Source organism: Phocoena phocoena, chromosome 7, assembly GCF_963924675.1.
Source record: "Phocoena phocoena chromosome 7, mPhoPho1.1, whole genome shotgun sequence".
Taxonomy (NCBI): domain Eukaryota; kingdom Metazoa; phylum Chordata; class Mammalia; order Artiodactyla; family Phocoenidae; genus Phocoena; species Phocoena phocoena.
In genome coordinates, this window is record NC_089225.1 from 71,283,216 (window position 1) to 71,310,318 (window position 27,103).

At 39.6% G+C, this 27,103-nt stretch overlaps 1 protein-coding gene across 2 annotated transcripts; it reads left to right on the forward strand.

The window, feature by feature from the left end:
- The first annotated feature begins 13 nt into the window (after window positions 1-13).
- Window positions 14-25,288, forward strand: INPP1 (inositol polyphosphate-1-phosphatase). 2 transcript variants are annotated; one of them, XM_065880678.1, is made up of 7 exons: window positions 59-187; window positions 14,001-14,011; window positions 14,625-14,878; window positions 17,469-17,529; window positions 20,190-20,390; window positions 22,464-22,638; window positions 24,549-25,288. In XM_065880678.1, the coding sequence occupies exons 3-7, from the start codon at window positions 14,675-14,677 to the stop codon at window positions 25,114-25,116; spliced, it is 1,209 nt and encodes a 402-aa protein (XP_065736750.1). In that variant the 5' UTR covers window positions 59-187; window positions 14,001-14,011; window positions 14,625-14,674; the 3' UTR covers window positions 25,117-25,288. The 2 variants fall into 2 exon arrangements, with proteins under 2 accessions (XP_065736752.1, XP_065736750.1); XM_065880680.1 differs by lacking the exon at window positions 14,001-14,011 and having other exon boundaries at window positions 14-183; window positions 14,611-14,878.
- The last annotated feature ends 1,815 nt before the right edge of the window (window positions 25,289-27,103 follow it).

The following is a 27,103-nucleotide window of genomic DNA, read 5'->3' on the forward strand; positions in this document are numbered from 1 at the left end:
CCGCCTCTTCCGTTTTCTGGAGGGAAAGGCTGCAGCCTCCTTCTGGGCTCCGCATCCCGGCTTAGGTAATACGCTTTCCTCTTTACGCCCCCCTCTCCTCGGCGCCACAGCCTCCCTTCCTGCTCGGATCCGGGTCCCCGGGCTGGGCGACCAGCACGCACCCATCGCCTCTCCGGAAGGTAGGTGAGTAAATCTGGGCCAGCAGGGCTCGTTGCCTCTCCGCCCGGCCTGTGATGACCTCTGTCCGCTGCAGCGAGGCTGCCACCCGGCCCGGCCCACATCGTTGCTGCAACCAGCCGGGCGGAGGAGCTCTCGAGTCCTGCGGCTCCCTGGGCTCCGCAGAAACGACCCGAAAGAAGTAGACGGTGGGAAGAAAGATTGGCAAACACTTTTTTTTTTTAAAATTCGATCAGCATTTTTAGGTCGAAGAAGCTGATCTGACAGTTGTCGAGAGCAGTGGCCCGGGTTCAAAGCGTAGATGGCATAGCTGTCAAGCGCCCCTTGGTTTTTGCTTTGAGAGATGCTTGTTAGTGTCCATTGCTGTTGGCTGCCACTAGTGACCTACTAGATGAGCGTAAAATAACATGAAGGGACTATATTTAGAAAAGTCTTTGCCTCCTTGCTTTTAATTCACTGCATTTTGAAAGGCGGTCTGGTGAGACGTGCAGAGTTAGTTGGTGTGGCCAGAGTAGAGTAGTGGGGCTGGGGGATGCAGATATTTAACATGGGTTTGGCCGAATCGTGTATACCGTTAGACACGAAGAGCTTGAAAAAAATCCCTAGATTATTTAGTACATTCATGAAGAATACATATAAACAATCAAGGTGTGTACTTTGGAGATTTTCCGTTTTAAAGCAAATTTTAAGGCGTTAAATAAGCAGAAGTTTGCCCACTGTGTGAATGGCGTTCACTTCAAAAGAACAGTGGGTTAAGGCTGTGTGGATAGACCACTTGAGTGCATCCCACATGTTGAATAAAACATTTTTTGGCCGTTTTGCTGTGATTCCTAGCTTTGAAACCAAAGAAGTTGGTAAGGATCAGCCCTGCTCAGCCTGATAATAGTCTAATGATGAAAATAATCCACCGAACTACTATTGACTGATGAATTAGCTAAGTGACCTCATTTTTTACCTTTTAAAATAGGTTATAGAAGGGGGGAAAAGGGGCAATAGAAGAGTTCATTTTTTCAAGGCAGATATTTGTTTGCATTCTTATTTAGAATCTATTTTTAAGCTTTTGTGGATTTTTATAATATTGCAGTTAGTTCTTAGTCATGAAGAAAATTATGTAAAAGGCATAAAGTTATATTTTACTTTTTCATAGAGAAAGCTACTGTTTCTTTTCAAGTTATTGGACTAAATCACCACCTGGTTGGAAACTGCAGCTTGGACTCATGCCATTTGATGTGGAATATCTTATTACAGATTTAAATTACAGCTATACTTGTGGTAGTTCTGAAAAAAAATGATCATGTCTTATTTGACATATAAGGCCTGTGAAACAAAAGTTATAAAGTTATTCATTGTATATTTACTTCTGCTTTTTTTTGTGGCTGCATTGGGTCTTCGTTGCTGTGCACGGGCTTTTCTCTAGTTGTGGCGAGCAGGGGCTACTCTTCGTTGCGGTGCACTGGCTTCTCATTGTGGTGGCTTCTCTTGTTGCGGAGCACGGGCTCTGGGCGTGCGGGCTTCAGTAGTTGTGGCTCGTGGGCTCAGCAGTTGTGGCTCAAGGGCTCTAGTGCGCAGGCTCAGTAGTTGTGGCGCACGGGCTTAGTTGCTCCGCAGTGTGTGGGATCTTCCCAGACCAGGGCTCAAACCCATGTATGTCCCCTGCATTGGCAGGCGGATTCTCAACCACTGCGCCATCAGGGAAGCCCAGCAAACATTTTTACATGTTCAGTCTCTTTTTTGTGGTAGGCAATCTTAATTCAAGTCCTTTAATGTTATAAGAGCATTTTATTAATGGATTTTTAGTGCAGATTACTGTGATAGTAATCTACAGCAAAATATTGTGCCTGGTCATTTCTCTTTCATGTAACAGACTTATTTGTTACTTTTTCTGTGTTCCTAATCAGGGAAGACCAGAATGCAAATTTCAGTAACTTATTTATAACTTTTATTAAAATGACCCAACACCATCTAAAAAAGAAAAAACTTTATTTCAGCATTAAATGTGGTCAATTATATACAAAAACAAATTGACAAAATAAAGTATTAATCTATAAAATAATTCATTAAGATGAATTACCACAATGGAAAGTATCAGTTTCTTTCTCTCTCCATTCCTTTTTTTTCTCTTTTATTTTGCTTTTCTTTTCTTTTGTTTTAGGGGTGGAGAAGGGTTGTTTTGCTTTCTTGTTTTTATTTTTAATCAACTAAATGTTAAAAAATTTTTAACTTAATTATCCAAGTTTCAATTAATGTAAATATTTACTAACTTTTTAAATAGGTACTTAAATTTGTTTTCTTTACAGGGTGATGATGGTTAGGTTTCCCTTGATGCAAATGAGAGTTGTAACAAATTGCACAGGATTAAATTCAAATGACCAAAGGAAAATGTTATTTAATATTGCTTAAGGTAATCCTAATGTACTTAAAAATATTTTTTTTATCATCAGTAGTTTTAAAAATAGGATCTTATCTTCCAAGTTCTAGAAAACCCCTCTAGTTAATTCCTGAGAATTTGCAAGAATCACATATAACCACATATAATCCCAATTTGATCTGGGAATCATGAAAGGTCTATTTTAAAAATTGGTTGATTGTAAGCTTCATGAATAGCAAAGAATGGGGGAAATAGAAATGAAAACTCAGATCAAAAACGTAAATATTAACTAGCTTAGACATTAATCTATGGTTGCAGCATTAGCAAGAATGCAAGAGCATTGAGTATATTTGTATATTGAAGTGGCTTTAGTGAGCCATTTATATCATTTTGGTACTTAGACCTTTTCAAGTAAAAGGTACTATAAATATTTTTCTATCACTTTATGTTCCTTTGAAGGCATATGTTACATTCAGTATTATGTATTGTTGTATTCAACATTTGTCAATATCTGTTAAAAATAAACATTTACCTCTACAAAATGGAAGTAGAATGATAAGAGATATGCTGCCATAATCCCAGCCTGCCAAAATGATACACAGTGTGATCGCTGACCTTTACTTTCTTGCTATAATATTCAGAGAATATATTTTAGGTCATGTAATTTATCACTGCAGAAATAAATAATAATAACCATCTTCTAAGAAGTTCTGTAAAGAACTCGTTTGAATCATGTTTCCTAACAGTTATCATCCTAAAATTTGCATAATGAATAATCCCTTACAGATTAATTTTAGTGCAAGAAAATCCTTTTAAACATGTTTATCTCTAATGGAATGAAAATCAGTCAATTAAGTTACAGAACTCCCACTGTGTATCATGAGGAGATGGAAAAATTGTGTATCCTGCTCCCAGGGAACCTACAGCCTATTAGAGAGAGAACAATGGTGCCCCAAGGGCGGGCATGGGGGGGTGGGGCTTAGGCCTTCCTAATAATGTTCATTAACCCAAACTGCTGTAGCCTATAAACACGCACTAAGTATAAAAACCAGCGTGATTGCAGTGCAAAATCAACTACAAGGCAAAGCGCCTGGTGCCCTCTTTCAACTTAATTTTCATGACCCCGCCCCAACTTTTTTTTTCATTCAACCAACAAATTAGGTAGATGATAAACATCAAAAGCCTTAAAAATGTACATTTTTTTGAACCTGTAATTTTATTTGTATTTTACCCTTTAAAAAATTGTAGTAAAAAATATGTATATGACATAAAATTTACCATTTTGACCATTTCCAAGTGTGCAATTCACTTGCATTAAGTACGTTACCATTGTTATGCAACCATCACCACTATCCATCTCCAGAGCTTTTTTATCATCCCAAACTGAAACTCTGGATCCTTTAAACAATATCTCCCCATAACCTCCTCCCAGCCCTGGTAACCACCGTCCTACCTTCTGTCTCTATGAATTTGACTATTCTGAGTACCCCATATAAGTGGAATTATACAATATTTGTTCTTTTAAGTCTGGCTTCTTTCACTTAGCATAATGTTTCCAAGGTTGATCCATGTTGAGGCATGTACCGGAATCTCATTCCTTTTTAAGGCTGAATAATAGTCCCCAACCTCTTTTTTTCTTTTTTTTTCTTTTTTTTGCGGTTCGCGGGCCTCTGACCGTCGTGGCCTCTCCCATTGCAGAGCACAGTCTCTGGACGTGCAGGCTCAACGGCCATGGCTGACGGGCCCAGCTGCTCCGCGGCATGTGGGATCCTCCCGGACTGGGGCACGAACCCTTGTCCGCTGCATCGGCAGGTGGACTCTCAACCACTGCACCACCAGGGAAGCCCCCCAACCTCTTTGATATGGGAAGTGGATATAAAAAAATAGAGACGTTTTGAACTGGGACAGACCATAGAAATCATTCCCTCCAACCTCTCTGTCCCTTCTTTCTTTTCCTTTTTTATGTTTACAGAAATGAGGAAAACAAGTCCCTGAGAGCTTACACTTGTGGCCAGGGTTTTACACCTGGTTGGTTAAAGGCCAAGCAGAGCCTAAGAACCAGCTCCCCTGTGGCCTAAACAAGGCTCTTTCTACCACACACCCACGGTGGCCCACGTAGACCATAAAAGGCAAGTGTTAAATGAGTTGGTACGGAAAGTAAGTGTTGCAAAAGTTCAAAAGAAAAGAAAAAATGACTGAAAAACGTTACATGCAAAAGGAAACGTTCAAAATGGATTTGAAGATTAATACAATTAACGATAACATTAACAATTATCAAAGCTGTAAATAATATTCTGCTGGAAAAGTTTCTACAAGCCATACATCTTTCTTTTTGCCTTGAATTAGGCATTAAATTTGTATTTTAAAAATATTTATTCTTTCCCACAGTTAAGATAGCTCCACCGAACCTTCTTCCATTTTTTTATATTCTATGTGATTTCAGGTTTCATTTGTGACACCTCGGTTGTATGCTAAAAAATATCTCTTAGCATATAAAAGTTTAAGCATATAGTTGGAAGACAGCAGATAGAAAAGAGTTTCTATTTAGTGAAAGTGTTTCTCACTCCCGAGAAGAGGAGAAAAAAGGGCCACTAACAAATTTAAAAGTATTTCTAAATGGAATATTTTTTCATACTTTTCAAATGCATTCTGGGAAGACATTGAAATGTATACTTTAGGCAAGTATTATGCTAATGTGGAATACTTATTATGTAGGTCAACTTGCATTTTTTTTCCAGCATTTAATTTTTGTTACAAAAAAGACAATATAGCTGACCCTTAGCCGACCAAGGCCATTATTCTTAGTTGCAGTAGCTATAGCTTTCCCTGTTCTGCTCCTGAATAGCTAGTGAGAGACAGAGCTGACTGTTGCACCTGGTGTTCCCTTAAATTGTCAAATAAAAATTAGATGAGTGACGTTGCCTGTCCTCAACCCAGATTTACTGGATCAATATCTCCAGGGGAAAAGTCTAAAAATCTGTATTTTTAATGAGTGTTTCAATTGATTCTTGATCTTACTAATTTGGGAGACACTACTTTAGCACAAGCTCCCATTTACAAGCTACCAGAACAACATTTGAGGATAGAGGACTTCTTTGTGGTCTATTGCTTTGAGCAGCAGCAGTGAGCAAAAATGTGGGCTAAGGTGGTACAACAGTAGCCTTACTAGGGTGAGGTAGACTGATCAGCTTAGAAATGGGCATGTTATGTCAACACTGTTTGAAGAATGGGAAGAAGGGAGGGAGAAGTGTGAAGGTTAAATAGATGGATTTACATATCCCATATTTAATGTGTTCTCTAACAAAACCAAACTAACTTACCATTTTTGGCTATTTAATCAACAAAATTAATCAAGATAGGTCACCTCCAGATGTCAGAGCATAATATCAGATTCCAATTTGGTGCTCAAAAATGTGGTTCAGTTGCTAGTCATCCAGATACAGCTTTGGTTTTTTTTGTAAATGAATGTAGAATATATGTAGACTTTGATATAAATAAATATGGGCCCACGTGCCTAATGGCACCTGGGTAATGCTGATAAAATACACGTATAATAAACAATATGACAAAGATGAATTCTATATTTACAAACTAAGAGAAAATTCATAAGCCAACATTTATTGAACACCCCTGAGGTATGCGCTAAGAGTCATAAGAAACCATGCACGTTTAAATCTCCTGCCAGACAAGGGCATAGATAAGCAAACCAATGTACAGTGTGTTGGAGAGCTGGGATAGAGATTTGTCCTGCCTCCGTTCTCCTATGGTCCAGGTAACCAAGATGGAGGGTCAGCCATGGCTCCTGGAGGAGCCAACTCTCTCTCCACACACACTCCCTTTAAAAAACTTTCTATCTAAATAGAAATACATACAGAAAAGTATGCAAGTCCTAAGGGTGTAGCTTGATGAATGTACACAAAGTCAACCCACCCATGTAACCATCACTCAGATCTAGAACATTCCCAGTGCCTAAAAGCCCCATCATTTACCCCCATCAATAATCCCTCCTTCTCCAAGGGTAACCACCACTGCAACTTCTAACACCATAAGTTAGTTTTGCCTTTTTTTGAACTTCAACTAAATTAAATTGCTCCACGTATATTTTTTGTGTCTGACTTGTTTCACTCAACAGTATGTTTTTGTGAGATGCATCCGCGTTGCTGCCTATAGCAATAATTCATTAATTCTCACTGCTGTATAGTATTTTCTTTTGCAAGTATGCCACAGTTTATTTCATTTTAGTGTTGATGGTCACTTGGGTTATTTCTAGTGTGAGGTTACTGCAACAAATTATGCTGATCATAAATATTCTTGTACATGTCTTTTAATGTATATGTGCAGGAATTTCTGTTGAGTACAAGGCTATAAGAGAAATTGCTAGGTCATAGGTTATGCTTATATTCAACAAATTATAAACAATTTTCCAACAGGGTTGTACTAATTTCATTCACACCAGCAGTATGAGTCTCATTGCTCTACATCCTCATCAAACCTTGACATATTCAATCTTTACTTTTAGCTATTCGGTTGGACATGCAGTGATACCCTGTTGCAACTTTTAAGTTGCATTTTCCTGATTATTAACAAGTTACACTATCTTTCCATATATTTATTGGCCATTTGAACATCTTCTTTTATGAAGTATCTGTTCAAGTTTCTTGCCCTTGAACTGATTCTGAGAAGGTGAGTAGACATTAGGCATAAGGCAGGAGGAAGGGCATGTCAGCCAGAGGGAACAGCATGTGCAAATTAATGATCTGCCCAGAGCATGGGAGTAAATGGACAGATGGTGGGAAATCAGCCACTAAAATGCTAAACTTAATCAGAGACTATGAAGTGATGACAGCAACATCGCAGAGATCAAAGTGAAACAGCACTAAGGAAGTACAGGCAGTCCCATGCCGTACTACTTAGTGGATTCTGAGAAATGTGTGATGATCAAATATCTGAAAGTTGAGCAAAGCTCATACACTGGAAGGACAATTCAGTTTCCAATGACCTAAAAGGTAGTGTTTGTAAATGCCTGTTAATGCTTGTGGTACAGTTTTCCTTCTGGCCTAGGTAACCAAGTGGGTAGATGAGTGTCTCCTAGGGATGTCAGGGGAGGCTATTGTTAGCAAGTTGCACTTTAGCCATCGTTGGTTACTCCAGTTGAGCCCATTACATACTTTGTGTGGGCCCACTTCTGTTCCCCATCCTTTCTGGCAGCTTCCATTCTTTAAACTACTCCCTAAAGCAGCCCTAACCTGGAAGGGGAAGAGGAACAAGGTCTCTGTTTCCCCTACAATAGCAATGTGAGCTAATTTAGAGCCTTGGCCAGCCCCGCAGCATGTGCCCACCTAGGGAGAGTCCTGGCCAGCTGCACCCCTTTGAGAGAGGTCACCAAAAACACTTCTTGTAAAGCACCCAGGTATTTCATGGAAGTGGGACCCCAACAGCAATAGCAGTCAGGCAGGGCCACCACACAGTAATTTCAAATTGCCAGTCTTCAGAGGATGAGTGACAGACTGAATTGAGTTTATGAATTGTGAGGATAGGGTGGAGTCATTGTCTAATGGGCAAAAATGTGGGCTCTGTAAAAGTAGTAGGTTATCTGCAGGAAGAAACGAATGTCAACAGAAATGCTTTGACCTACTATGCCTATTCATTAGTGAGCAGTTCTGTTTTGTTGAGGGCCCTTATCTATGTTGTCACATTTCTGTCACCGTGAGCAACACAAGGGCATGGCCAGGTTCTGGTACAAGCAGGCTCATCACACAAAAACAGACACCCTTGGCTCTAGAATCTCCACAAATTTCCCGACAAAATATCCCCCTTGACGGAATAGTGACCCTCCTGAGCCATCTGTAGATGGTCTACCATGAAGCCAGAGTAGTCTTCAGCCTCCGGGAGCCAAAGTTTCCACCCAGACACCCAGAAACTGAAGCAATCAGATCTGGCCTGCATAAAGGAACTTTTTTCTGGGTCATTCAAAGAATTACAAGTAGTTTCCAGCCTTTTAGATTTAATGGAGTAGTAAATTTTCAGAAAAGATTTCAGTGACCCCTATAAAGTTGCCAACTTCTTATTTTTCAAGTAAGGACTGTGATTGTGGGTTCTGTGAAGTTGTATTTAATAGTCATAGCTGTCATTTGTCATCTACTATACGCAAGGCTCTGTGCTTGGTACTTTTCCAGAAATACCTCTTTTGATCTTCACAATGTCCCTGCAAGATTTGTATTATCTTCATATTACAGATGAAGAGAGAGGCTCAGAGAGGGTAGGTAAATTATCAGATGCCACACAGCTAGTTGATGGCAGAGCCCTGGTTTTCAACCCAGGTCTATCTGATTCCGAAGCCTATGTCTTTCCCATTTTACTGTTTATCACGTCTGAAATATGTGTATATTATTCAGATATGATTTTTAATATCTGGTGTTCTGATGAGATGATCAGAAATTAAAATTGAGTTTTGTCTTTGTAGAGAGATTTGGGCTTCCAGGAAAAGTCTTAAAAGCTTTTTTTTTCTAATTGGCCTACTTCAGTTTACTCAGTGTTTCTCTAATAGATGTGAAAATTCCCTAAAAGCTAAAGAGACTGTTTCTATCTGACGCTGTGACACGATCTTATGTAAACATGTAGATATACATTTGGTCTGAGATGGTGAGGAATGTAACTTCTTTAAACCTGTTCTGCTCAAATGTGACTTGAAATGGGTTGTCACAAAATAAGGCTTATAAGAGTATTTCAATGTTCACTGATCATGAATGATTTGGCTGTTAAAGTGAGTAGCTCCTAGTGGGAAAGATTGTCTTACAGAATTAAACTTATTGACCATATAAACAGGAAAGAGAACCCTACCCCAGTTCCCTGTTTGGCCAGAAAAAAAGAAGACAAAGGAATAGATTGGGTTGGCATTTGCTAAGATTAGCAAGGTCTCTTTGGGCTAAATTGTATTCTCTCTAAATTTGTACGTTGAAGCCCTAACTCTCCAGTACCTCATAATGTGACTGTATTTGGAGATAAGGCCTTTAACTTAACTCAGTTCAAGGTTAAGTGAGGTCATATGGGTGGGCCCTAATCCAATCTGAATGGAGTCTTTATAAAAGAGGGAGAGACTCCCACGGATGCTCGTCCACAGAGGAAAGTCTGTCTGCAAGCCAAGGAGAAACCAACCCTGCTGACACCTTGGTCTTGGACTTCCAGTCTGCAGAACTGTGAGAAAATAAATTTGTTGTTTAAGCCACCCAGACTGTGGCACTTAGTTATGGCAGCCCTAGCAAACAAATACAAGAGGAATTAGGTATTCGGCGTGAGCTGACCCCCTCCCCGCCCCTCATGCCAAGACAGCCAGTTAAGAGAGATATCAGTAGAACATAGATGAGCTTTTATTATCCAGCAAAGATGGTTTACACTGAGACTGAGGATCAGCTAGGGGAAAGGTTTTCCTGAGAGCAGAAGGAAAGTGAGTATCAAATAGTGATTTTTTAATAATCAAACTACTGACAGCTATCAGGGAGGTGTGTGTGTTTCTCTCCTTTTTGCTATATAATATACCTTATAATAATAATATTCTTGTGATTATTTATCCAGTGATTGCTCATTTCTTCCCTTAGTTAACATCTAACAATTTATGAAAGGATTTTATTGGCTAGAGCACTGGCTAACAGTGTGCTCTAGTCAATAAAACTGGGTTTCTGCTGTTTCACCTGGGCTTGAATCTTGTCCCAGCCACTTCCTAGCTGTGTGGTTTTGGGCAAATTATTTACCCTCCTGTGTCTCAGTTTCTTTATCAGTAAAATAGAGGTAATAGTACCTTCTCCGTAGGGTTGTGTGAGAATTAAACGAATTAACATATGTAAAAACATATGTAAAGTGCTTGGAAGGATGCCTGCCATATAGTAAGTACCTAATAAATGTTAGCGATTATTATTTTAACTTGGGCTTTTTCTCTGCATATGAATAACTGTTAGCACATGGTTTCACCAAGATATCTGAACACCAGCCCCCCTGAAATTACCAGCATAGTATTAAAGATGAATGAACAGCCTAAAGAACAGTAGCTATTAAATCTCAGTGTTTAGCATCATCTAGGAGGCTGACAAAACTACAGATTCCTGGACCCTGTCCCCAGCGATTCTGATTCACTAAGTTGGGATGGAGCCCCAGAAATCTGTCTTTTTAATAGGCGCCTCAGGTAATTCTAACACGTGGTTGCCAGAATACCTATTAAATACTAATCCAAAGGAATTTCTTCTATATTCAAAGCTATTAAATTATGGTAAATGTCATAACTTACTAATCATGAATCTATAATAATTTTCATTTAAAGTATTTGAAATGTTTAAATAAAGCAACTTAGGTCAATAACGCATATATAAATTTTTTTAAAATTTTATTTATTTATATTTATTTATTATTATTTTTGGCTGTGTTGGATCTTCACTGCTGTGCACGGCTTTCTCTAGTTGCAGCGAGCGTGGGCTTCTCATTGCTGTGGCTTCTCTCGTCGCGGAGCACGGGCTCTAGAGCACACGGGCTTCAGTAGATGTGGTGCATGGGCTCTAGAGTGCAGGCTCAGTAGTTGTGGCTCACAGGCTTAGTTGCTCCCCCGCATGTGGGATCGTCCCGGACCAGGGCTCGAACCCGTGTCCCCTGCATTGGCAGGTGGATTCTTAACCACTGTGCCACCAGGGAAGCCCAATAACGCATATATAAACTTGCTTTCAAAAATCATCTGAATGATAATTTCCATGAGTGTTAATACAAGCTATTAATAAACTCGAAGAAATTCTGTATTGGATGTAGCCCTCAGTTTCTCTCAAGTTGAGTCCTTCAAAGTGAGGGCAAATTGTCCATTATGCCCTTGAGTGTTGTGGCCTGGCTGAGTGAATTGAATTGAGGACAGATGGAGAAAGAGATACGGAAGTAGCTTACAGAGAGAAGCACAGAGGACCGTGGCTCATTCATTTGGAGGAAATAGTCCATTCAGCCAGAAAGTAGCAGGCTAGCTATGCAAATTAGTTAGAAAGTCTTGCATGTACATGTTGATAGCTGTGAGAGACTTTCTTTTTAGGGGGTTAGGACCCTGGAGCTAAAGAAGTTCTGGGTTCTGTAGGATGGCTGGAGAAAGCCTAGTCCTAAGCTGAAACTGCGTGTTCAACCTGGAGCTTGACAAGACACCGTAGTGTTTTCTAGGTTCAGAATAAAAGGTGATTAAGGTTGAGTGCTGGGATAACTTTGGAACTGAAAAATCTAATTTACTGTGTTATGATGAATTCTTAAAATCTGTTCACCTGTTAATTACAGGACTAAAGTTTAGAGCTGCTATTTTTTCCCCCATTGGTCAAGTTGCTGTGCTCAGGTGAAGTGAGAATGGTCATTATTGAGGAAATAAAGGTCAGGTTCAAAGGTGAGAAACTCCAGATCTCTGTGCAGCTGTATAGAAACTTATCAGGACTAAGTTGGTGAGTTTTCCGTGTGAGAAGGGTGGTGGTGGTGCCTGGAGATTGTAGCCTGTGTGAGTAACTCACCTGAGTGTTCTGAGGGCGTCATAGGGAGAGATTCTTGGTTATCCAATGGTGTGGTGGTACGGTGTTACTTTTACCAAAAAAAAAAAAAAAAAAACTGACTTTAACAAAGTTGAGTAAAATAGACAATACTGGTATTGTTAATTTAGAAAGTTTTCAAACTGGACTCCTTAAAATCTTCATGGTGCTTTTAAGATAAAAAGCTGCTTAGGTACTGTTAGTTCATTGATTCTTTTTCCTTTACTTACAATAACCTCATAACATGTACCAAGATATCAAAATAATCAAAGTTATTGAATTTATACACTTGGAGCTTCTGTATTCTACTGATATGTATGTATCCATGTGTGTATACATTATATATAACTTATAATTTAGAGCATACAGATACCATAAATTGTTTCTAAGTCAGTGCCTCAGCTGTATTAATATAACCATTTTTCTTGAGGTTTAAGTCAACCAAAGTGAATTTTTTTAACATATTATTGAATCCTTGGGGGAAAAAGGCATTTAGGTAGGCAGGTGTTTAATTTTTAACTCTATCATCTCTACTACCTGATATTTGTGTTGTCACTACAGTACCACTTTGTTTGGACAGTTATCTCCAGGAATTGGAATTCTTGTCCTTTGTGCTTAATTGTTCCAAGATATTTTAAAATATAATTTCTTATTAGAAAAGCAGTATATATTTATTGTATAATATTTGAAAATTATAGAAAAGCATAACGAAAAAAATCCTCCACAATTCTAGTACCCAGTGATAATTACCATTAAACATCTGTTTATCATTAACACATCACCTACTAGGCTTTCAAGCTCTCTCTATATGTATAAACAGAGCGCATGTGTGTATATACATAAATTAGGAACATACTATGATACTATATATACATTTAATATTATAACATTAACATATCCCTATTAAATATTCTTCAAAAATATTATTTTAAGAACTACATTGTAGTCTATCTTACATTGCACCAATGTTTAAGATTATTTTTAACTTTTTGCTGCTGTCAATAATACTGATCCTTCTTCTGTGGAAATATTTTAACACAACTGTGACTTAACACAAAATAGGGCCAGACTGGAGTTACTGGCTAAAGGTAATAACATTTCTAAGGATCTTGATACATTTTTCTCAAATTGCCCTGTGGAAACCCACTTGTTTGCACGCCCACTAGCAGAGTATCAGCACCTGTTTCACCACATCTGCAAGAATGAAAATTAACTTTAAAACCAGTTTTGTCCATCTAATAGTGGAGTAGGATGTTTCATTGTTTTTATTCACTTTCCTTTTATTACTATTGAGGTTGGACATATTTTCTTAGGGTGGTTGACCCATAATCTTAAGAAAATAGCATATAGTTTTTAAAGCAGACCTGATTAAGACAAAACGGCTATGACAATTCACAATTAACTCCTTTGCATTGCCATCTTCATTGTTGTACTAATTCTCAGCCTCCTAGAGTCCATTAAAGGAACTTCTTTTTTTATTTATTTTATTTTTTAGATCTATTTTATTTATTTATTACATCTTTATTGGAGTATAATTGCTTTACAATGGTATGTTAGTTTCTGCTTTATAACAAAGTGAATCAGTTATACATATACATATGTTCCCATAAAGAGCATGAGCTTCTGTGTGAGCCCTGCCAGTTAGTCTTGTGTAACCCTAAACAAGTTGCTTAACTTCTCTAAGCTTCAGTTTCCTTGACTGTAAAGCAGGGCTGATAATCCTCACAATAATTCTCACAATACTGAGATAGGAATTATTAAAGCATTCAGTAAAATGCAGCTACTATTGAAACTGAGAAATGTTTCTCTCCTAATTACCTGATAGGTATGTCAAGGTGTGGTAGCATGCCTCTTAGAGGCCAGAACTTTTCAAGTCCCAACAAGTTGCATGTTTGAATTCACTTTATTATTTAAACTTGCTAGAAGAGCAGCACAGCTAGTGGGACATTTTTAATAGAAAAAAAAAAAGGTGATTGGGTTTGGGAGATCACCTGGATTGCTAGCTCAGTGTGACCCGAGTCCTGCAGGACACAAACATGCTTGCTGGTGTGCTTGGTACTTTAGAAAGTTGCCCCCAAACTGATGGGATAAACGGGCTTTTACTTCTTCCTTCTTCCTTTAGGGGAAAGGGTGAAAGAAAGAGCATTACTTTAATAATGTTGTTGCTAAGCTTGTGTGCTCATTCGAAGGTCATTATGTGAACTTGGCTTTTCCTTTAATTTAACATTGTGCTCGTGTATCCACCTGCCTATTGGTCTAGGGTTTTGTAAATATAATGTAGATTCTCATTCAAGTTCTTTCACTGAGAATTCAGTTCTTTGCATAATGGATTTGAGACTATAAATCTTTTGATCTTTAAAAATAAGTTTCAATTTTTAGATGATATCTAGTCTTCCACCTGGAGGATGCGACTGTGATCTATAGTAGCTGTTCAGCCATGCTGACCGGTTGACTGCCAGATGGGTTGTTAGCAGTGCCGAGGCACCCTGACATCACTCTCTGAACTGCTTTCTCTTTCACATTCTTGTACTTTTCCAGCTGACGGCCTGGAGGGTGGGTGCCGATTCCACCAGACGCTGCAACTGAAAAGCCAGGTTCAGAAATGTCAGGTATCCTCCGGGAGCTGCTCTGTGTCTCTGAGAAAGCTGCCAACATTGCCCGGGCGTGCAGGCAACAGGAAGCCCTCTTCCAGCTGCTGATAGAAGAAAAGAAAGAGGGAGAAAAGAACAAGAAGTTTGCAGTTGATTTCAAGACCCTGGCTGATGTACTGGTACAGGAAGTTATAAAACAGAATATGGAGAACAAGGTAAGAAGGTCCCAGCCAATGTAATTGCAAAATATTTGCCCCTGTGGTTTTTCCCCTCTATAGAATAGCATCCTTTCTCCTCGCCACCCTTACCCCCATTATTAACACCTTGGATTCTAATAAACAACTTGGGTTTTTCCCCTTGTTTTGACTACAATATTACCAAAATGTGTGCTGCAGAAAAAAAATTTAAATACAGAAAAGTAAGAATCCTCTTAATCCTACCACTAGAGAAAACCACAGCTGTTTTGCTAAATATTGTTAGAATATTTTCCTTCTGTGTGTGTACATGGCACACACAATTTATTTCAAAAGAAATGAGAACATACTGTTTTATAACTTTTTTTAACTTGATACATTAAGTCCCACCTTTTGACATAATCACTTATCTAATGGTTACCTTAGTTATGGGCTCATAGAGTCCTGGAGACTTAAAGTCTCCCTTTATTTGAGTAGGAAAACATTGTTTATAACTAACAATGATTGTAATTCTAGGTCTTTTAAGCTGACTGGGGAAAAGAAATTATATTCATAAGTAGTAATAACAAAACAATAACATTAGCAGACACTTATAAATGCTTACTATGAGCCAGGTACTGTTCTAAGGACTTTAAATATGTTAATTTAATCATAACAATTTTATGAGGTAAGAACAATTATTTCATTGTAATGGATGAGAAAAGGGAGACACAGAGAGGTTAAATAACTTGCCTAAGGTTGCACAGCAAGTGAATGGCAGGGCTGGTTTTTGAACCCAGGCTGACCGAGTCTGTGCTCTTTGCAATACTATATTGCCTTTTATATGGTAATCTAATAATTTCTTTTCTTTTAGGTTTGGGAGGATAGAATTTTATGTCGGAAAGCCCTACAAAATATTAGAATCGTTTCTATAAAATTCTCAAAATATTAGGAATCATTTAGAATCATTTAAGTGAATTCTTGACCACAGGCAGGAAGAGAGAATAAATGACCCCTTGAAATTTCTACAAACTGTACTTTTTCATGTCCTATAATATCTGGCTCCAATAAACTAAAAAGGAAGCAAATTAATTTTTGTTACTGATCAAGAGCTGGGTGGAAGGGATGGTTGTGCAACTGGATTAGAAATGTATCAACGTTAAGTTCTGTGGCCTAATATTTGCCCCAGAGCATTATAACAAGTTCAGGCAGTTGTTCATTCATGAAGTATATGCCAGGACTTATGAACACATAAATGATACTCACTTTTGGCTTGTATAAAATAGTTTCATGACTCTCCTATACTGTAGCCTCAGAAAGGGTTTCTAGGCAGGTTGTGGGAGACTGGAGCTTCAGCCCTGGGTGAATTGATAAATCGGCTCAGTGCCAGCCCGTGTTGATTTGCATTGTTTTTTTTTTTAATTTAATTTAATTTATTTATTTTTGGCTGTGTTGGGTCTTCGTTGCTGTGCACGGGCTTTTCTCTAGTTGCGGTGAGCGGAGGCTACTCTTCATTGCAGTGCGTGGGCTTCTCGTTGCAGTGGCTTCTCTTGTTGCGGAGCACAGGCTCTAGGCTCGTGGGCTTCAGTAGTTGTGGCACGTGGGCTCTAGAGCGCAGGCTCAGTAGTTGTGGCACACGGGCTTCATTGCTCCGAGACATGTGGCATCTTCCCGGACCAGGGCTCCTGAGGATCTTCCCAGACCAGGGCTCGAACCCATGTCCCCTGCACTGGCAGGCAGATTCTTAACCACTGCGCCACCAGGGAAGTCCCGACTTGCATTGTTCTTTAAAAGAGTTAAAAATAACAAGTAGTTGTGGGCATTATTAAAGCTACTGGCCATCTGTGAATAACTGAGCTCAAATATTTGAAGCATTTCCTTGCTTTTATTGCTTGAGAACCATACTCATATCATAATTCAGCACATATTTTGAGAGAAATTATCTTTACTGCAGAGAAAATCAGAAGCAAAATGTGTCTGAAAGCTTCCTGGTCATACAGAGATGAGAGAAAATTCCTATTTAGCTTTTTTTTTTTTAATTCTATATTGGCATATAAATTGTTGGCAAATAAAATGTTTCCCCTTTTTTGCTATATCACCTTCCTAGCCTGATGGTTATTGATACCTCCAGCAGGTACAGAAAACACACCTGAAAATGAAAACAAAATCAAATGTTATCCTCTGATACCTTCTATCCAGTCTCAAATAATCATCTAAGGTACTTGGTCAATAACATTAACTTGTATAAGCTACTTAAGTCCTGTTTAGGAGCAACAGTTAAAACATCTCCTTTGCAAACATTCTAGCTCTATGGCCCTTAACTAGAAGGATGAAGTTTCTAGAAGTACTTCTGCAGACTCAACAGAACATAAGGAAACCAGACTTCTACCATGATTTGGACTTTCTAAAGGGGCAAAGGAGCAGGAAAATATTAGAAAACTAAGTACTGAACCAAGCTGACTTCACTTTTCATACTTGTTATACTTGGATTGATTTCTGGAATTGTAAATTTCAGATCTAATTGTGCTATTTAATTTGAAGTATAAAATGAAAATCTGTTCAGAATTGAACATAAATGTGGGTTTTTTTTTTTCTTTATTGTTGTATTTTTGTCATACTCTGAATCATTCAGTTTCCAGGCTTGGGGAAAAAAATTTTTGGAGAAGAATCCAATGAGTTTACAAATGATTTGGGTAAGTATAAACGTCTTAATGTATTTTTATAACTTAATTATCATATGGTATTTTTATTTTCAACTTACATCATGAAGTAGATGGATGTTTGGAGGCCTTTCACATAAATACATAATTGAATGTTAAGCTTCATTCAGTGCTTCAGAATATCATGCCATTTACGATAGGGAGATGTGGCGTCTTAGGATTATGTAGCAAGTCCACATGTATCATTCTGGATATAAATCTGTAGCATTTGAATAACGTATGATTTAACCTTTGGGAAAGTTGCCTGGCCCTTTGGGAATCTGATGGAAGTTACAGATGCCCCCAGAAAGATGCACATCTACACAGTTTTGCAGGCAATTTCAAGTCCAAGTAAACCCATTTGTGGACCTCCTAGGGAGTCCTTAGACCTTAGCTGAGAATGTAGAGGAGGCCCTGTCCCTGAAATCACCTCATGGCTTCTCTGGTCTCAGAACCTCTGTAAAGGGAGTTGGACAACCAAAAAGGTTCCTTTTACCACCAAGTTTTATTTAATAAGTTTCCTGTGGACCAAATTCTCGTTTGATGGACCACCAGTTCCCTTGTGATAGAGAGGAAAATATCAAAATCGCTGATCCTTTTTAGAGAAACAAACTGTTTTTAGTTGTCTGGGTTTTTGTTTGTTTAATGGTAGAAGATTAAAATAGTGAACTTTAAACACTGATCATGTGACAAATAGTTAAACATCTAGAGGCATGTTTACAAAGAAAACTAATTTCTGGATTAACTCTGGAGAAAACTGTGTCTCCTTCATGGGCATTGTGTTAAAATGCACTTAATTCTATGACACTCAGTAAGAAGAAGGAAAAATCTCATTTAAACTTAAGATTAAAAAACCCACCTGTACAGGAATAAAGACACAGTTGTAGAGAATGGACTTGAGGACATGGAGAGGGAGAAGGGTAAGCTGGGATGAAGTGAGAGAGTAGCATTGACATATATACACTACCAAATGTAAAATAGATAGCTAGTGGGAAGCAGCCGCATAGCACAGGGAGATCAGCTCGGTGCTTTGCGACCACCTAGGGGGTGGGATAGGGAGGGTGGGAGGGAGGCTTAAGAGGGAGGTGATATGAAGATATATGTATACACATAGCCGATTCACTTTGTTATACAGCAGAAATTAACACACCATTGTAAAGCAATTATACTCCAATAAGGATGTTAAAAAAAAAACACATGTGACTAACCCGTAAGAAATCCTACACTTAAAATCCTGTTTGACTACTTCATAAACAGTTATTTTAATATTTCATTTATGTATCTAGAATTATAGGGGCAAAAAGGCATTCCATGTACATTTTCCTTAGAACTGAAGGAGAGAATGTGTTTAGCAGAGAACCATGGTGAAGGGGAGGGGCTGGTGGATGAGGTGAGGTGAGACAGTGGAAGTTCAAAGGAAGGAGTTTGGATTTTCCTCTGAGCATGATCGGTATTCAGTGGCAAATTTTAAGCAAAGGAGAAATGTGATATGATTTGCTGCCTTGAATGATCCCATGACTTTTACTGAGTCTAGTGTAAGTGCTCAGCAAGTGGCAGTGATTAGCATTATTATTCCCCAACTTTAACAGTCTCATTTAATTGAATTGAACTACATGTAATTGACTGTTTCTTGCTGTTTCAGAATCATCATTGTAATAGACTCACACTGTGCTTCCCAAACTCTAAGGATCACATGAATCACCTGGGGATCTTGTTAGAACTCAGTAGGTCTGGGATGGGGACTGCAGTTCTGAATTTCTAACAAGTTCTCAGGTGATGCAAATGCTGCTGTTCTTGGAATGGCTAGGTTAGCTAGGAGTATTTGTCTGTATACCACAAAACCTCCAAAGTGCCATGTTTTCTTAATTTTTAAAAAATTTATATTCTGCATTGCTGTGACTTTCTGTTGCTCTTAACTTGCCTGTTTTTGCCAGCCTCTTTTCTTACTTTTGCGGGGGCTGGAAGCCAGATTAGGCAAGGGTCTAAGAAGTGTCTTTGAAGTGACGGTAAAGCACCTGGACTCGGTAACTTGGGATTTCGATTGCAGAAACAACTTTGCTTACATGCTGATTTCCAGTGGTTTCACAGAGAGCTATTCTATGTATGTCATTTAGAGTCCTACAGCTTTACCACATTTAAAGATTAATGTACTTCATCTTATGTTACTTTACTGAGCATAAACAATTTAGGGAGGTAGAAGCCCTTCTTTGTACTGATAAGAACTCCATTCTTTTCAATAACATATTCAAATGTGAATAGGGTGACCCACAGTATATTAAAAGGCAAAAGGCAAAAAATATAAAAGATTGGTTATCAAGGACTCAGGGTTCTTAACTGGTCCATGAGCTCCCTTAAACTAGATACAAAAAACTGTGTGCATGTGCCCATGTGGACATTTTTCTGGAGAGTAGGTCCTTTGACACCTGGAATTCATTCCTCACTGTTAGGTGCATGACTGACCACTGAGCAGCTATGACTTTATGAAGGCCACTGGGTGATTCTGGCAATCAGCCAGGTTAGGAAACACTGGTATGGCTGTATTGCCCTCATCTAGTCTGAGGTGCCCTCACAGCTTTTGTTTCTTCCCACCCCTCTGTTGTTCTTTCTTCCCTGAAACTTGAGATGTAATGGTCTTTAGTTTGTCTTTACTCTAGGGGAAAAGATTATCATGAGACTGTGTCCAACAGAGGAAGAAACAGTAGATCTTCTCAACAAAGTCCTTAATGGTAACAAGTTGGCATCTGAAGCGTTAGCCAAGGTTGTACATCAGGACGTTGTCTTTAGTGACCCAGCTCTGGATGCGATAGAGATCAACATTCCACAGGACACTTTGGGGGTTTGGGTGGATCCTATAGGTAAGTAGAGAGAGTGTTTGCTTTTGTTTATTTGCTTTCATTAATAATCCTTTTTTTTTTTTTTTTGGTGGGAGGTTAGAAAAATAAAAATTGAGGGTATGGTTTAACTCTCCTAGGAGTTTTATTTTAAAAGTTTTGAATTTTTAAAATGATGAATGACTTTCACTGCCGTGGCCCGGGATCAATCCCTGGTCAGGGAACTGAGATCCCACAAGCCATGCGGTGCAGCCAAAACAAAAAGAAACGAAGAGCTGAGGTGTGTGTTATGTACATGTATCTATCACATATATCTATAACATATGTGTGTGTGTACACACATACCCACACACACACAGGCACATATACAAAGCTGAATCAACTCATTTTTGAAAGACCTCAGGGGCCAGACTGCTAAATAGGAGAGAAGAATGAAGTGATAGCAGCTATAACTAACTGAGCACACATGCCATTTTAGGAACATTCAGCACTAGCGGATTATTGCCATCTGGGAATGCTGTCCAGCTCATCCAATTTTTAAAAAAAAATCAAAATCCAGGTTTTTATGTGCGATCTCACAATTTAACCGCTGGCTACTAATTCAGTTAAACAAGCAAACAATCAAAACCACTATACAGGCCAAGCAAAACACAGCTGAATGTGACTCTTAGCAGTCGGTTTGTGAGTCCTGTGTAAACCTCACCATGAATTTTGTGGTCATGATTATGGTAGAACCATAACGTGTAGCTCATTGTTTAAAAAGTGTAGGCCTCTCTCAATGATGCTATTAATATAATGTCCTAGGTATTAATCTTCGGAAGTCCCCCTTTTTCCCCTAACCTTCCTGGCATATTCTACCCAGTACAACTGCGACCAGTCAGGCTGAACAGGCAGATTCCCCCCACCCTCCCCATCCTACAAGCACATTAATAATGATAGAAATGCCTTTAGTCATCAGAGAATTAGAGCATATTCAGCCTATGGATTGTATATGCAAGCTAAGAATGTTTTCCAGAATCTTTTATTGCCTGAAGGTAAATTAGCCTCAGTTAAGGTTTTTGAGGGACAGAAACCTTGTGTTCTTGTTCTATCCTGAATTGATTCTGTTAGCTAGCTCTCTGGATCTTGTGCCTGACACATCCTTAACTGGGCATTAACTCATTAGATGTTGGCAGTCAGCTGCTGGCATGTACAGTCTTTTAAGAAGAAACCTAGCTACTTGGCTTCTTTTTCTCAGGACTCCCATCAATTTCTTCCTCTTGTACTACCATCATTGTCTCCTTCCTCCTAATTTGAGGGACAAAAACAAACAAAAAGGTAATCCCACCCCTGACAGATTCCTGGAAGGAGGCTTTCCCATCCACCTTGGACTTGTCCTCTGATTATTAAGAGCTCTAAGGAAGCCCCTTGGTTATCCTGAGCTATTAGCTTTTAAATGATTTTGACATGTGATGGATATTTGAGTGCTTGTTATTTGCAAGGTGCTGTGCTAGCTGCCATAGGAACTATAGACGTGTCCTTTCTCTCCAAGACTATATAGTTGGGAAAATGAAACACAAGCAGCTTAAAAGTGAAGTACAAGAGGTCGAAAAATAATTCAATGTAAGTGGCACCCAAAGGTAGAAACTGATTGGTTACTATCTTGGTCAGTTTGGGCTGCTATAACAGGATACCATGGACAGGTAGCTTTTAAACAACAGAAATTTATTTCGCACAGTTCCAGAGGCTGGGAAGTCCAATCTCAAGGTGCCAGCATGATTAGGTGAGGTCCTTCTTCCTGATTCATAATTGGTACCTTTTCACTGTGTCCTCACATTCTGGAAGAGACTAAAGATCTCTCTGGAGCCTCTTTTGTAAGACACTAATTCCATTCATGAGGGTTCCACACTGAGGACTTAAGTACCTTCCAAAGGCCCCACTTACTAATACCATCAACTTTTGTGGGTAAGAATTTTGGGGGGACATAAATATTCAGACCATAGCAGTTACCAAATTAGAAGAGAGAAACGATATAGTACAGGGTTTGTAGATGTATTCATCATCGTCTTCTAAATAATCATTTCAAATAATCCTAACAAATGTTGCTTCATTTTTCAGATTCAACTTATCAGTATATAAAAGGTTCTGCTGACATTAAATCCAACCAAGGAATCTTCCCCAGTGGACTTCAGTGTGTCACTATTTTAATTGGTGTCTATGACATACAGACAGGGGTGCCCCTGATGGGAGTCATCAACCAACCTTTTGTATCACAAGACCTAAACACCCTCAGGTAAAAGATGAAAATTTTTGGTATATTATGGTTTTTAGAATTTACAACCTCAGCTTTGCTTATTGTCAAGATGATCTCTCCGCGTGACATTCGCATGACTCAGTAGATTTGGTATTCCTACTAAAAATCTGCATGTTTGAATTAACGTTCTTTTTACTCTCAGCCCTGGGTCTCGCAGCAAAATGTGACAATGATCTAATGAAAAGCTGAGTAGATACAGCCAGGGTTAGGACCTGGCTCTGGGGTGCTCTCCCGGTAGAACTGCCAGCATCACTTCCTTTTCTGCCTCCTCCCTCCTCAGGCTCCCCTGAACTCATGTGCAGGGCAGAGTTGCTCTGATCCATGGCCCATGCTTGCAGGGCTCCAGGGCATGGCAGAGGCCAAGAAGAAGCAGCTTTTCTCCTGTGATTTCAGTATTTTATAGAAATAGATAATATTATTTTCCACTTGTATAGAACTGCATATTTTTTTATAAATTTATTTGTTTTTTATTATTATTTTTTGGCTGCGTGGGTCTTCGTTGCTGCGCGCAGGCTTTCTCTGATTGCAGTGAGCGGGCTTCTCGTTGCGGTGGCTTCTCTTGTTGTGGAGCATGGGCTCTAGGTGCGTGGGCTCTAGGCGCGCAGGCTTCGGTAGTTGCAGCACGCAGGCTCAGTAGTTGTGGCACGTGGGCTCAGTAGTTGTGGTACTCAGGCTCAGTAGTTGTGGCGCACAGGCTTAGTTGCTCCGCGGCATGTGGGATCTTCCTGGACCAGGGTTCAAACCCATGTCCCCTGCACTGGCAGGCACATTCTTAACCACTGCGCCACCAGGGAAGTCCTAGAACTACATATTTGTATTAAACTTTGACTTGCTTCAAGCAACTAAGAATTGTTTGTTCTTTAATAGTCATAAACTACACCTATGGAATTTTGATAGTTTTCTTCTAACCCTGCCTTCTTCCAAACTGAAAGTGTTTGTTGTCTTTAAAGGATTGTTAAGAAGTTAAAAATAAGTGGGACTGGATGCTGGCATAATCATGACCTAGAAATGGTTGACAGAGTAGTTAGTAGCATAGATCCTAGAGTGAGACTTCCTGGGTTTGAATGCAGATTCTATCACTGATTTACATTCTTACACTTACATTCTCTAAGCCTGTTTCCATCTCTGTAAATAAACTATCCAGCATATATAGTAAGTTAAACATTGAGAAATGATAGGTGCTATTTTTGTTGTTGCGAAAAATAATGAGTCCATCTTTCTTGGTGTTAAAACCAAAGTGGAGCTAGTGAATTAGAGAATGAAAAGGCGTTACCAACTGAAGAAAAACTTAAGGATTGTGAAAGATTTGCAGATTGAAAAGATTATTTATCTGTTCATCTTTCCCCCATTAAACTTCAAATGCCAAAAGTGGCAGTGAAACTTCGCGGGATTTCTGGCCTCCAGGAACAGAGCAAATATTTTAGCATTGTCCTAGATGGGTGTGATAATACAGAAAAACTGAAAGCCTTCCTAACCTGCAACAGCACAGGCAGCAACACGCACAGGGAGTAACTTTTTTTTTTTTTTGCGGTACGCGGGCCTCTCACTGCTGTGGCCTCTCCCGTTGCGGAGCACAGGCTCTGGACGCACAGGCTCAGCGGCCATGGCTCATGGGCCCAGCCGCTCCGCGGCATGTGGGATCTTTCTGGACCGGGGCACGAACCCATGTCCCCTGCATTGGCAGGCGGACTCTCAACCACCGCGCCACCAAGGAAGCCCGGGAGTAACTTTTAGAAATGAATTAGCTACTTGTTATCCATTTCTAAGCTTAAGGACCTTGAGACCCATTGTGTTATATATTTTTCATATCATCAAGTTGGGAAGCCATATGAGCAGTGAAAAACGAATGGGATAACCTGCGGCCACAAACTGAATGTTCTCTTCCACAGGTGGAAAGGACAGTGCTACTGGGGCCTTTCTTACATGGGGACCAATATCCATTCATTTCTGCCTCCCGTCTCTACAAGAAACAGCAGTGAAACGCAGAGCCAAGTGACCCAAAACCCCAGCTCTGAGGCAGAATGCTCCCACCCATTCTCAGCTGTCATTAGTACCAGTGAAAAGGAGACCATCAAGGCCGCACTGTCACGTGTGTGTGGAGAGCGCATATTCCGGGCAGCTGGGGCTGGTTACAAGAGCCTCTGTGTTGTCCTCGGCCTTGTTGACATTTACATCTTCTCAGAAGATACCACGTTCAAGTGGGACTCTTGTGCTGCCCACGCCATCCTCAGGGCCATGGGTGGGGGAATGGTGGACTTAAAAGAGTGCTTGGAAAGAAACCCCAACTCGGGGCTTGACTTGCCACAGTTGGTGTACCACGTGGGAAACAGAGGCGCTGCTGGAGTGGACCAGTGGGCCAACAAGGGAGGACTGATCGCTTACAGATCAAAGAAGCAGCTGGAGACATTCCTGAGCCTCCTCCTCCGACACCTTGCGCCTGTGGATGCACATACATAGACGAGCTCCATCCTCAGGGACTCGAAACCCAGCTGTGAACCTAGTTTCCACCTCTTTGTCTTTTGAAGACAGCTTTGTCCTATCGACAGTCAAAGTTCACCTTCCTCTTTTGAGGAGCATTTTTCCATTATGTGTTCGTAATGTTAATGTCAATAAATGACTGATATTCATGCTGCAGTTAAATGTGCGAGATTCTTAATAGTGGATTTTGTGCTATTAATGTTGCTTGAAACACTTCAATAAAATATTGAAGACAGGAAAAATTCCTGCTCAATTAGTAAACCTCTTCTAAACATCTAAGGGATAAGTTAATGTCACTGAAGTATTAGGGAGAGCCAAGAGGGGGTTGAGCTTAGTTTTGTTTCCCTTCTGGAGGAAAACTCTGCAGCTTTAGCCTTTGGCAAAACACTTAGAACTGTGAATTTAGCCATGTTCATGTACTTTCAACAGTATTATATTTCTTAGAAGAATTAAAGCCTGGAGCACTGTGGGCTCCTTTCTACTCACATACCCTCTCATACTCACACACACATTCTAATATTCTCTCTCAAATTCATAATCTCATGTGCCCTCTCATTCAAATTCTCTCTAATCCTGTCTCTAATAATTCTCTCTAATACTCTCACACACACACTCCATTTCTGTTGGTAAGACAGAAGGGGATAGTGTAAAGAGGTTTCTGTAATTTTTGCATATTTACTGCACTTCAAAAACCAGAGGTAGAGTTAAATATATACAGTCCTTGGACTACTAGAATCCAATGTTGAAAGTCCTCTGAGGTGGGTGGGACCACTTTTCCCATCCTGTTTAGCAGCCCTGGTGAGGAGGTAGCGCCACCATCTGGAGGGATTAAACTCTCACCTCTGACTTCTTTCGGCCTTGCGCCCTCTGGGGGCCAAAGGATATGTTCTGGAGCATCCTGTTTTTCTACAATTACAAACAAATGAAAGTAAATCGAACTCTTTTTAATCGTATTTCATTGCACACAGCAGATTCAATGACTTATTTAGTGACAGGGTTATAGTTTTTAAAGTCCGCACGTGCTTTGTGATTGTGGGTCCTCAAGCAGTTTATTCTTAACCACTAACAGTCTAATTTTAAAGGTTGATTTTTAAGTCAAAGTGAGTTCATTCTTCACAAAACACATTAAAAACCAAAACCCAGAAACTAGTCCTGCTGCATGATAGTCATCAGAATGGAGAAATAGAATCTGGTTCAAGAAAAAGCATTTGTTGTCCACATGAACATTTTTAGAATGTAACTGATCAGTAACATGCAGTGAAAAGTCATCTTCAATGTGATCTGAACAAGAAGTTGGTTGATTTATTGGGGGGAAAATTGGACAGAACAGAGAATCCAATATATTCTGTGAACATCTATTGTACACATCCATTGTCAATCTTGGCCGGAAAGCTAAGACCCTTCCTTAAGCACGTGTGTGCTGATCGGTCTGCACTGTTTTTCTTGCATAAACCACACCCATGGGAGTATGATCTCTGTGTCTGATTTCTTTAGAGGAAGAATTTTTAAATATTTGCCATGGAATCTGAGAACATAATCGTTCTGGATTTAAATTTTTTCTCTCCATTTTTACAATTGTCTCATACTCGGTAAATTTTTAAGACTCATCGTTATTTTCTGAAGTCTTCAATTCTCTGTTTTAAAACTCATTTTACATTGTGTTTAATCTATTATTAAAAGTACAATCGGAATATACAGTTTTTGAAAGAAGCCAACCACTCCAAGTAAACATACACCTCAGTTGTTGGGAATGGGAGTTGGGGATTGTGATGGAGGGGTGTTCCAGAGAGTAGCCTGTTGGTCATGAAGTGTCTTGTGCATCAGCCAGTGTGTTTTGCAGGAGACTGGCAGAGAGGTGAATCTGCCAGGTCGCTTAGATGGAAGGTGATAAAAAGAGAGCTCCCCCTGCACATCAATAAGAGCAGTCTCTGGGAAGCCAAGTCAACGTTGGTTCCTCTCTTGCTCC